The 12,274-nt window shown below is 39.8% G+C and overlaps 2 protein-coding genes and 1 long non-coding RNA gene across 9 annotated transcripts in view; 2 read left to right on the top strand and 1 right to left on the bottom strand.

Annotated features, from left to right (window-relative positions):
• The window catches only part of LOC111592389 (hemicentin-2), a 64,560-nt gene extending 59,147 nt beyond the window's left edge, over positions 1-5,413 (top strand). The window contains exons 6-9 of one of the 2 annotated variants that reach the window (XR_002750940.2): positions 3,296-3,504; positions 3,945-4,050; positions 4,537-4,949; positions 5,246-5,413. Coding sequence is in view for 1 of the 2 variants with exons in the window: in XM_023304565.2 (XP_023160333.2) it covers positions 3,296-3,504; positions 3,945-4,050; positions 4,537-4,652 (431 nt within the window). In the remaining variant the exon portion in view is untranslated. Of the gene's footprint in view, positions 1-3,295; positions 3,505-3,944; positions 4,051-4,536; positions 5,002-5,245 lie in introns of those variants that run through there. The other variant, XM_023304565.2, reaches the window with a different exon arrangement.
• A 2,437-nt stretch (positions 5,414-7,850) lies between these two features.
• Positions 7,851-9,439, bottom strand: LOC111592372. Of its 3 annotated transcripts, none has more exons than XM_023304541.2 (4): positions 9,367-9,439; positions 8,769-8,878; positions 8,023-8,709; positions 7,851-7,955 (listed from the first exon to the last, which is right to left on the bottom strand). In XM_023304541.2, the coding sequence occupies exon 3, from the start codon at positions 8,701-8,703 to the stop codon at positions 8,035-8,037; it is 669 nt and encodes a 222-aa protein (XP_023160309.2). In that variant the 5' UTR covers positions 8,704-8,709; positions 8,769-8,878; positions 9,367-9,439; the 3' UTR covers positions 7,851-7,955; positions 8,023-8,034. The 3 variants fall into 3 exon arrangements, with proteins under 3 accessions (XP_023160309.2, XP_023160306.2, XP_023160308.2); XM_023304538.2 differs by lacking the exon at positions 9,367-9,439 and adding an exon at positions 9,057-9,272; XM_023304540.2 differs by lacking the exon at positions 9,367-9,439 and adding an exon at positions 9,108-9,272.
• Positions 9,291-11,453, top strand: LOC111592373. Of its 4 annotated transcripts, none has more exons than XR_002750939.2 (4): positions 9,291-9,342; positions 9,446-9,620; positions 9,695-10,054; positions 10,114-11,453. It is a non-coding gene; the product is annotated as an uncharacterized LOC111592373 (long non-coding RNA). The 4 variants fall into 4 exon arrangements; XR_002750938.2 differs by lacking the exon at positions 9,291-9,342 and having other exon boundaries at positions 9,587-9,620; positions 10,114-10,626; positions 10,973-11,453; XR_002750937.2 differs by lacking the exon at positions 9,291-9,342 and having other exon boundaries at positions 9,587-9,620; positions 10,114-10,871; positions 10,973-11,453.
• The last annotated feature ends 821 nt before the right edge of the window (positions 11,454-12,274 follow it).

Genomic DNA, 12,274 nt, shown 5'->3' with positions numbered 1-12,274 from the left:
CTGTTGAGCAAGATAACGAGCAAAAACTAACCAAACCTGAGAAGCCATAGAAGGATATGGCGTGCACACAGGATGCACAGCGCAGACTCGATAATGCGCTGCTAAAAGTGATTTTCGCATTTCCGGTTGAGCTAATTTGTATGCTAAGCACTTGCCCCCAAGTGTGTTTATGTGTGTGTTTATCTATATGCATGTGTGTGTGTATAGGCCAGCGTGCCTAATAACGGGACGCTACAGTGTAACGTAACAGCAGCGTCCAACAGGTATTTCTGCGTTTAAGCAGCTCGTGCCAACTGCTCGAAAAGACTTGACGGACAACTGTGCCTCGGCGCGGTGGAGCGTGGCAGTTAAATGGAGGCAAGTAGATGCTGGTGGGGGCATGGGAGCGGTAAATTATGTATGCGCGGCCACATTTTGCGTTAATCTAACGACAAGTTGAACGCATAAAGGATTTCTATGCGTTCCACACACAATGGATCTGAGAAGCTGCGATGCTGTCTAGGGGTAGGGCAGCAGGGATAGAGAGTAGGGTAGGGATCACAGCTGCAGCCTTCTAGCCATTTTTATAGTTTGGGGCCAGAAACTGGGCAGCGGTCCATTATTTGCAGTCATTTGGCACAGCGTTCTTGGTCCGCATTGGCTTTGTCTAGCTGTTAACTTGGCTTCTCTGTTCCTCGCCCTCTTGGGCGCCCTCTCATTTTCTCTCATCAGCTATAACCATTATCGGCAGCACCTAGTTGCCTAGTTGCCCGGCTGCTCAATGCTTCCTCCTTTTTTTGGTCCAGTTTTTCTTTTTGTGGCTCTGCTTGTTTTTTGATTTTGTGCCTTGGCATGTAATTTGTATTTATTGCATCGTTTTGTCTGTGCAAACGACTAAAACTCCCTTTGCATGTTGTCGATTTGCGAACCTCTTCCGCATCCCAGCTCCCAGCTCCCAGCTCCCAGCTCCCAGCTCCCAGCTCCCTGCTGCCTGCCGCCTGCTTCGTCCTGGCTGCCTTAGCCCAATTGCCAATGTATTTTATGCTTGGCTCCGTTTGCTTTTCGCCTGATGCTTGATTTCTGAGCCCTCTTGGCCATTGGCTCGTTGGGGTAATGGGATCGTAGTTTTCGGTCAATTTGTTATGCCAATGCGTGGCTGTGTGACCGTGTGTGCGTGTGAATTTGTTTTTTCTTTTCTTGTTGGTTAAAATGTCAGTTTCTTTGGTTTCGGCTCATTTGGCTGATGTTTCAGCAGCACAATGGCCAAAAAAAGGCGCAGAGACACGATTTATTGAATCTTATGTATCTACGAAAGGTATTAAGTCTTGTAGTTTTCTCAAATTTTGACATCTGTTGAATTTAATTTTATTTTTCTACACACAAATCTTGAATCTATTTAATCTTTGTTAGGAGACCGAAAAGCTTTTGACACGCAAGATTCAATTTCGGCCCATTGTGCGTTAATTCACACACACGGACACTCGCACACACTCACGCACAGTCATTCGAAATGAATGAATTTATTTTTTTCTGCATCATTGAACGACAAACTAGATTTGGTTTTATGAGATTTGTTTTGTGCTCATCTCGCTTAGCTCGCAGCTTCTCTTCCCATTCATTTACAGAATTTGGCTCTGTTCGTCCGCTTATTTAATTTGCTGCTAATCTTGTATGTTCAAAGCCAATTCTCTGCGGGTTTGGGTGTCAACTGTTTTTCCTTTTGACGCTTTCGGTTTTTATCTCGCCATCAAAAGTGACAATTCCGCCGTAATGTTTACGGCCAGACGCAGCCTCTGCAGCCAGCCGAGCTGCACATTTCAAACTCAACTAATTTCCCTAAAAGCATTTGGCAATAAACCCAATTAATTTAAGTTGCTGTAATTCGTTTCACACTATGCCACGAATCTTCTGACTCCGCTTTGCCAATTTCTATCTTTTGTTCAGCTGAAAATTAGCTCAAATTGTGAAAGTTTTCTTTCGCCCTCTTTCTCTGTGGCTTCATGGTTTTCTCGACTCTTATCGCTTAGTTAATCCCCAATTTGAATACTTCCATAATTAACTTTACACTAAACCCATTTTTATAATGAAAGACATTTTGATAGCGGCTTATCACATAGACGGCGACGGGCTTTTATTTATTTTTATGGCATTTAAGAATAAATTTCTTAATTTCTTGTTTATTTTGGCTCTTTCTCTTTGTTAATATATTACAGGTAAGATTCCAAAAACATGTTTCATTTAAATTTTGTTTATTTTTAACTGCGCAAGCTTTATGCTGATTGATTGTTATAAACAAAATGCTTTCAACTGAACGTGGATTACGCATTGTGAATTTCGACTAAATCGTGAGTTGATTGAATTTAAAACTTAGCTGGTTTTTTACTTTAAATGGAGTATAAATAGGACTTATTTCTGCGTAGCTCTAGATACTCGACCTCTTATTCAATTCCCAAATTCATATTTCGAATTTTCAAAGCGAATCTGCACTCAATATATGCAACTGCTGCAGAGAAGTTGGTATACATTTTTTGCTCAAAAAGCTCGGCTCGGGGCTAAGGGACGGTGTCTAATAATATTGCATATCCTTTTAGCTGCGAAGCGCAGCAACAGTCAAGCAACTGGAAAACTAACATGCGCAACGCGACGATTTTGACAAGCTGACACACTTTGGTGTCAAACCAGAGACTCACACACATATACACACGCGTGCAGACAGAATGTTGTGCGAATTCTCAGCACATTCATTTTGCGCAGTTTTGTGTGTCTAACAGCAGTGTAAACCCGGCGTATACGTGATTTTGCCGAATTCGCTAGCGCACGTCGCCGTTGGCCAGTCTGTGGGCGTGGCAGGGCGGTCGCAGTCTACAAGAAACAGCTCGTGTGATGTGCAAATGTTTGTGTTTCTGTCTGTGTGTTTTGTGTGTGTAGCAATAATTTGAACGCAAGCCCAATGTATTTTTTATAGCATTGGAACTCGCTTTTTGACAGAACAGGCATAGTTTGTTATGCATGTGCGTGCCTCTCGCCCGTGTGTGTGTGCTTGGGTAGCTGATGGCATCAGTAAGTGAAAAATTGAAAAGTGAATTTGGCAGAGCGCGAGCTGCCGCCCCTTCAAACGCAAAGGTGCTCAGATTTACGTGCGCGACGTGACTGGCAGCTGTTAATTCGATAGATTAGCGCCAATGTCACAATTTCACACAGACACGCGCCGTATTTTCCATTGAGTTTCACTCATAATGAGCACCGTAATCATCTTCAACATCAACTTCGTCATCATTGTCATTGTATGCCTGATGCCGTTTGGTATTTGTTACAGTTCCTCGCACCGAAATACTCGGCGAACCGGATCGCTATGTCAAAGCTGGCAGCAATGTCGTCCTGCGCTGCATTGTGCGGGGCGCCTTGGAGCCTCCGACGTTCATCATGTGGTACCACGGAACCGAGCAGCTGGCCGCCGATTCACGGCGCCATCGCACGCAATTGGATCCCAATCTGCCAGAGGCCAGCGGCGAGGGACAGAGCACGGTGAGTTCTATCAATTGTTCCCTTGTTGATTTTAATTTAATTACACTTGATTTCAAATTGCGTTGGCTATGCCGTGTGCCGTGTTCCGTGTTCTGCCCACGTGCGCGTCCTTGTGCGTTCCACATCAGCGAAATTACAATATTACTTCATACTGCTCGCATTTATGTCATATACCAGCCACGCCCCTACGACGTCTTCAAGGCAAATGTCGTTGAATTGTTGCAAATTAGAGCTGACCTCTTAGCAAACGTGACTCGCAGACTCGTTAAATATTTAGCCAACGTGTCGCCGACGTTGCCATAAACGTTACTCAAACCTGACATTTCTATTGCGATTTATCTTCTGCTTTTACTTCAGAGAGTTCTTTCTTTGCATAAGAATATATTTATTGTATAAAATTTTGCATTTCCATTTCTCGTCCTTAAATGGCACACCCTCAGATCGGCTCATTAATCATCGAGTCGGCCAAGAAGCGCGACACTGGCAATTACACTTGTAGCCCGTCAAACAGTCCCAGTGCGACGGTAACGCTCAACATTATAAATGGTAAGTATAATATAAAATATAAAACTTTCATATATACATATATCTTAAACTATAAAATAGGCAAAGCTTTTCTATGCTAGCAGAAAGCGAACTTTTAGGGAATTTTCTATGAAGCCAAGTGATAGCTGCAATGTCTATAAGCCAAATAATACAGAGTTGGCTAATGAACGTAAATTAAAAATCAGAAAAATGTCGCAAGTTGTTAAAATCTTGCTTAGCCTTGTGAAGCTTTCGATTGTTATATTATTATACAATTGTCAAGATTTTAGGTAATAGTTTCCAAGCTGAGAAGTGAATTAAAGCTAGACTGACAGTCGAAGGCGAACAGTTAGAAGCGAAGAGAGTTGAAAAATTAGACAAGAGTGAAGATATGAGAGGAGATATTAAGACTGTTGACTCTGCACTTATTTTTAACGATCCACATGGAATGTGAATCATATATGTCATATATTATAACTAATGCTCCATTCTGATTTCACTTTCTAGGAGAATCTTCGGCCTCTGCTGTGACGTCATCGGCACCCATCACACGTGCATACACACTGTGCATTCTGGTTTTGCTACTGAGTGTTATCCTGATTGGCGTGGCCCAACGGACATGACAGGTCGAGGGTGCCGGCAAGAAGCAGCTGAATTAATTCAAAAAGAAAACTATGTGCAAATGCTAATTAGCAGTCGAAGCAAACATAAATACAAACGAAGCCAACAAGCGTTTATAAGAAAATATAATACAGAAGCGAAATCGAAAAAAAATATGCCAGAAATATAAAAAGTAATCGAGTGCATATTGTAATCTAGTTGATTTTATCTGCTAACTCTATATAAGTAAAATGCCCATAAAAGAAAGTCTAAACAAAAGTTATCGACAGGCAGTAATGGTAAAAGAATGCAACTAAATTGTAAGTACTACAAGCTCTAAGCAACTAGTCCTAAACTCTGAGCGTATGTATACACACACACATGCATAATATATACACATATGTGTGTGCTTATATACAGATATAAATGTATTTATATATATGCATATACATATATATATATATATATATATATATATATATACATAAATGCATTTATACACTTAACTGATTTGGCATTTGGTAGTAGTCTCTGTCTGTGTGTGTGTGTTTGCATAAATGCATAAACATAAATATTTATGCAACATCAAATGAAATTTCAAGGATGTTCTTATCAGCCGAAGCATAGCTATTTGGACAAACGGAAGGACAGCAAGTCCAGGCCCCAATTGAAATAAAAATAATATTTGATATTTTGCAATAAAACGCATTCAGTTGGGCAACTGATATGCATTTCCATTGGAAAATATTTACGGGCGTGTTCAAAGAGAGAGAGCGAGACAGAGAGAGAGTATAGCATTGCATTCTGCATTATTCAAAGGCTATCAAATGTCCTTTGCCTTGTTTGTCTTCGATTGAATTTTGTGCATTGCAATTGAAACATTTCTCAATAACCGAAGCACTTGCCTGCCCAATAGTTCATTTATTTCCAAGCTCAAATCAATTTATTAAAAAATAAGAGTGGAAACCTTTGCAACTAAGCTTCCAAATCAATTGAAAGCTGTTAAAAATAATTTAAAATTTCTCGCAAAATAAACTGCATTCAAAATGCGCTGTCCAAAAACAAAATGCAAAAGCTTCTTTCTTTGTGCTCTGTTGTAACGCCCACAATAAATGCCATGAAATATTTAAAACGTTTTTTCCATGGCTCAGACTCAATTTATGTTATGTTAAGTCATAAATACATTTGAACTACAGCAATATTTTGCTAGCTCTTATCGCGGCATAAAACATGTGCGAAACAACACAAAAATTTACATAAAATAATTGATAAAATTATGAAAAAAATAGAAATATATATATATATTGATTGAGAGACTCGCATCAATTTGTACGTTAGCATTAAGATAAATGTATATAAAGAAAAAACAACTTTATGCTGGTATGTAAATTAATTGATTATAGTGGCATGAAAAAATATTACAAATTCTATATAAATATATATAGATTTATATGTAGCACGGAAGAGTTGAGCGCAGAGTATTCGAAATACTAATAAATTGCATTTAAAATGTTACGGAACAACAGCCAGAAAATCTCGTAAAATTTATATTGAGTGAAGAGTTCATTGTGTAAGCAGCAGGCGAATTGCATCAATTGAATTTATTTACGCCATTTTATAATTGTGCAAGAACAGAAAACAAAAGAGCAGACAACACATACATATGCATGACGCTTTCACTTACAACAGAAATCCATAAAATTTCCCAAATTAATATAAATAACAGGCATTGCGCATTGTCTTTTATTTTGATGTTGCGCGTGCCACTTGCACATGCGAAAGAGGAAAGCTAACAAGTTAATATGCGGAAAGACGAGTTAAATGCTTAATTGCAATTAGTCGCTGTGCAAGAACTTAAAGTCCAAAGAATCGAATGTACATTAATTATATGCAATACAAATAAACATACAAATATATACAGTGCGTATACGCATCGCCCGCCAGTTGTCGTCACGGGGCGTATGAGTAACCTGTCGCTCATTAATAAAATCCAACCACAAGCAGCTGCAACTAAATGAGGCAGCGACACTGTGGTCAGCAACCCGTGCGGCCCCGCAACTCTCACTCTCACTCTCAATCTTTCGTTGTTCCATCCCATTCCCATTTTTGTTGTTGCTTGATTTTTATACTTCACGCTCATTTTAAGGCCTCTGCCAATAAACACGTATCAAATGTTTGCGGTCTCTGCGGTCAGCCGCCTTTGAGCTGCAACAAACAAGTTTTAACTTTCCCTTCCTCGTTTTTAATTCCTTTTAATTGAGCTCCTTCCTCAATTTAAATAGCTAAATATTTAATCCAGCATCCATTTAAATCGTGAGCCACATTGTAGGCCGTAAGTCAAGTCGATGGTATAGCGACTATATATATATATATGTACTTAAATAAAATATAAAACGAAATCAAAATACATTTCTAAGTCTTTAAGTGTTTTTCATAAAATTAATTAAAATGTGACCCGAGGCCAGCTTAGTCACATCTACTTAATTAAACTAATTAACTTAATAATCGCCAGACGCCCTAATCGAAGCATGGCAAATGCAAAAATCAATACGAAAAAACTGCATTAGCAAAAACGTTACAACTACTTAACTGTAAATATATATATGCCACAATAGAGCGCAAATGCATAATACGAAACGAAATATTTTAACGAAGAAAAAAATAAAAATAATACATATACATATACAGTTATGTGCGAACAACAACCAGAAAACAACGTACTTATATGTAAACGAAAATAAACTATGTGAAAACTCTCGACAGAGGAAATTTATTGCATTAAATAAATAATAATCTGAATAATTAACTAACAAACCCGAAATACATTTTTATTCCGATTCGAGTTATATAATTGGGAATAGTCTCGAATATTGAGGCTTTATAGCTACAGACAAATTGGTAAGTTCACCTTTCAGAAATAATCTAACTGCGAGATAAGCTCTGGTACTTTTTGATTGATTGAGACGTGACTCTTGAGGAAAAACAATATGCACCGACTATATGGACAGACCTAAGAATAAAATTTGGTAAAGCTTTTATCTTCAACAGTTATAGACCTAGAGTATTATTATTGATTACAATTATTTAATTATTTTAATTTTATATATTTAATTAACCATTTCAAATAAATGAAAAGGGGGAAAATGCAAAACCAACATGAAATTCTATAACAATAAAAATAAAAATTTTCCTTACAAATAAATTCGAATGATTTTAGAGAGAACTTCGGGAAACTTTCGGCAAGTCTTAGCGCACTTCCTGAGATATTTTGATATAATAGAATAGATGTAATATAAAATGCAGAATATGCTAGGAGTCACTTAAAACTGAAAAATTAATACTTTTAATATATAAAAACATATCAAACAATCAATTCAAAGAAGAAATACCCACAGAAACGATTTACTAAATTGAGCTTTCACTAACTGGCAGCAGGGATTGCGATATGGACTCGATGATAATTTGGCGCGATTGTACGCTTAGGGCACAGCCCCGAACGACCATGATCATTTGAGCATTGCTACTGCCACGTGCCACCAGCTGGCCGACAGCATAGGCTATCACACGGCCCGTATCGCGCTGCACAGCTATGGCGGGCACCAGGCTGAAGATGACCGAATCGATGCCTTCGCCGCTCTCCTCGAGCGGGCTGACTATCGCTTGGGACAGTTTTTGGGCCATGGGGTACATTAGGTTCTCGTCGAGCTTGACGCCCGGATTGCAGTTCTCGACTGCGGTCGTCAGTAGGCGTCGCGTTATATCGAGTATGTCTATGGTGCAGGCCAGCTTCCCCAGACAATTACCGGGCGATGCAGGTGGCTCCCAAATTGAGTTCGACATGGACTTGTTGATGTTGCGCTGTGTCTCCGAATCGACCTCAATCAGTGTCACAAAATCTCCCACATCATAGTTTTGTATGCTAATGCTATCCTCATTATGATCGAGCGACTCGGCTTGGGTGCCTAGGTTTTCGTAAAGCCCATGGATGTGCCACTCAAGAGTAGGGTTAAACGGCAAAGCTATGAAAGTACTCGGCATCGCTTCCAACTCAATGTCGGGTGGGTTTTGAGTCATATTAACCTGTAAACATACTTATGTATGAAAAGAACTTGCGCTGAAGCTATTTTATGTGAACTTACTATTTGTTATGCAATAGATATATACAATCGATATTCCTTTTGAGTTCAGCTCTCTTGCGTATCACAGCAATTTCCAATTAACAGAATGATGTTCTTCGTTGTCGCATAACCTAGTTACAATCCGATATTATTTTAGATATTTTGTGTGAATGCTTAATATCTATAAATAAGAACTATCGATATTAGTGAAGTTATCGCCACAGAAGAGATGCACGGATCCAGAGAAAATGTAAATTGAAGTGATGTACGATATTTGCAGACACCAAGGTAAAGCTCAAACTATTTTACCTTATCTATATGAAGTCCAGATATATATATATATATGATATGAGCGCTTACGTATGAATCGTAAAAACTTATTATGGGCAAACACTTGAGTCAGACTTTAACTGCATTTACATCTTCCAATTGATTTCCTCAGCTGAATTTTTGTAGGATAACAGCTCAAAGATAGCTTAGCTTACTACAAAGTTTTCAATTGATAATACTAAGAGGAACATATACAAACTACTCCAAATCCATCTATTCAAAGATTATAAAACTAAAATCTATGCGAAGTAGGTCGTAATTTCTTGTAAGTATTTAAACTGGAACATACTGTTTTTTTTGTATATACAGGTTACATTGAGCCTTTCCTAATAATACTTCCTGAAAACACATGCATATATGAATACAAGTGTCAGCACACAGGTAGACATGCAGTTGCTTGAATTTCGGTCTAACCGCCTGCCGGAAGCTCGTAAAAAATTCAGATATACACAAGTGCACCTAAAGCTGCCGGTGTGTGTGTGTGTGTATTTATTGTATATACTAAATATGTATTCACTGTACTGTTCGGGCCAAGGACATCAGGTAATTCTGATAAAATCAATGCTCTGCAACAAGGTCGAACATTGTCAAACGGATGCGTTCCAAATTTCTATTAGCACAGCTCTGCAGGGCTTCTAAACTTGAACTAGGGTATTCCCATTTGTCGATGAGCTTTGTAACTTGCAACAGAAGTGGGCATATCTCCCTAAAGTCTGGCATAAGCCACAGCTGTCAGGGTATTCCTAGCCTCGACCTGAATCTGTTGTCCCAATCATGATAGAATGGCCGATTAAATGATTGAATGAAGTTGAAGCAGTTTAATTAAAAAGGCAAGAAAAGTGCTGAGAACAAAAGTGCATATAAATTGCGAATACGAAATCCAACAAAGAACAAAAGTACGAAATTGCGTTTTGGAAATTGTAATTTGAAAAAGTATTTAATCTAACAGCTGCAGCAAAGCTCAAAACTGCAAACATGTAAAAATAGACAAGAAATTAAGCAAAATAATATATCTCATCTTCACTTCCATTGACAGCTGTGCTGACGCCTCGCCAAATTTCAAGAGCTGTATTTAAATCATGCTCGCATCGCCATGCACCACATCCTGAACGTTGGCACGTCGCATTCAAATGCTGGAATAAGCTGCACAGAGGCCACATAAATTTCAAAATGAGAACTAATGAGTGCACATTCAGGCTAAAAGGAAGCTGACTAGCTGACTGCTTGGGTGACTGGCTGGCTAGCTGGCTGCCTTGCTGGCTGGCATGCCAAGGGGTGACCGACTAGCGTTTCTACTTCCTTGTACTTTTAACAGGGTCAAACTAAGTAGGAAATGCAAAGTGCATTCACATTTTGATTTCATTATTGCCTTTCACTACAAATCTGACTTCCGGGTACATGATTCTATCTGGCGCTTGAATGCAATCAATGGCCCCCATTATGGGCTTAGACTCCTCGCACAAGGTGGGGCATTGAAATGCAGCTCAAGGAGTCGCTAGGGACAGACAGGATGCGGGCCAGTGGGACGTTCAGCCAATGCCTATGGAAGGTAAGTCCGGAAAAGCTACGAGTGCCAAGCTTCTTGCAACCACGACTAAAAAAGCGTAGCAGGGTGCACAACTTTCGGCAGTCAGTGTTAGCTGAACGCTTTGTGTGCGGCTTGAAAGAGATTTTCGCTTTGCGGAAATCAGGCCAACAACAAAAAATATGCTTTTCGTGAGAGGTTGCAAGGATTTGCGGCTTTACTAAATGAATAGAGGGCTCTAAACTTGAGTGCCAAACCTGAGCGACTGGGTAAGAAGACATTCAGTCAATTTAAAACTCTATAAAAAATATTAAATATATGAGACATGATATAAATATGAGACAAGTATTAACTATTTCTGTCTTAGCAGCTCACATTTATGACAGGCCCCAAAGCTTAATGACTTACATAAATCAGCACAATAAAGGCAATGAAATAAATAAAAGAAACTTTCGAAAAGTATGCTAAATACAGCCCAAGCATGATCGGTCGGTCCAAAGAAATAATGCGAAAAAGAGCGGAAACGTGCAAGAGCGCACAGGCTGGACCATGAGCAAGGACAATGAGCATGCGACGAAGGTCGCTGAACAGAATAACGAATTTCCGTCACACCAAAAATAAGAGAATTAAGTTCTGTATCAATGGCAAAGCCAATGGCATTCAAGTTTGACATATAAAAACAAAAAAAAAAAATACCAAAAGGGTTCCCGAACGGAAGGTCGAAATGGCGGCACCGGACATGAAATAATTTCAATTTTGTGCATTTCCTTGTTCGCCAGATTGTCTTGAAGATGGGCCCAAGTCAAAGGAAAATATTAAAACCGAATTTAAATTTTTAATAAACTTTTGCCACGCACAACTTTCTTGAGCCTTGTACGATGAATGCTGCAGCTATCCCTCTCTCTCTCTCTCTCACACTCTCCTCGTCCTTCTCTTAACCTCTCTCTTTCACGCCTTAAAAGCCGCAAAGTGGCGTTGCCTTTGCACTACTTGGCTCAAATGTCCGCTGGGAATGAGGCGTCATTGCTTTACACTTTTCTTCTAGCGCTTTTCATTCATTTAATTTCGGTGCTGGGGCAGGTGTGGGTGGGGTTAGACAACAGATGGCACTTGGGTATTTAACGTTCGCTAATGCCCCGCAGCCGCTGCGGTGTAAATGGGGCGTGGCAGCAGCCGAAAAGAGAAGGCGACAGTTGGCGGCAGTTTCCTAATTACAAATCAGCGGTGGCGCCCCAAAAAGAAGCACACTGCAGCAGCGAAAAAATATCCAACAACAACAACAACGACGGCGACGACGACGAAAAGCCGCACAGAGCAATTACAAATTTTTTTCATGCTCTTTTTTCACTATTTTGTTGTTGCTTTCTTGCGACTTTCTGGGTCAACAATTATGCAAAATACTCTTATTCGTGGCGCAGACCGTCGCATTTATCTGTCCTTTCGGCTGTGGACCCTAAACACAAAGAGCTGCCACGCCCTGGCGCTCGGCTCCCCTCTACCGGCCACCACTTGCTCCGATCCCCAAGGACTACTGCTGGCGCATCCGTTTTATAATTAGTTCGCTGCTGCGCAACACCCAAGAGGGTCAGAGATAGATATATATATATAGAGAGAAAGAGAGTGGGAGAGAGCGAAAGCGAGAAGGAACACATTAGAAAACAGTTTCTAAACG

Source organism: Drosophila hydei, unplaced genomic scaffold (genome assembly GCF_003285905.1).
Source record: "Drosophila hydei strain 15085-1641.00,03,60 unplaced genomic scaffold, DhydRS2 tig00000063-arrow-pilon, whole genome shotgun sequence".
NCBI lineage: Eukaryota > Metazoa > Arthropoda > Insecta > Diptera > Drosophilidae > Drosophila > Drosophila hydei.
The sequence above is the reverse complement of the archived record's forward strand: the minus strand, read 5'-3'. Positions and strand labels throughout refer to the sequence as shown.

Bases quoted from the DNA above. Each gene is read 5' to 3' on its own strand.
- LOC111592372 (XM_023304541.2), bottom strand. From the start codon at position 8,703: ATGACTCAAAACCCACCCGACATTGAGTTGGAAGCGATGCCGAGTACT.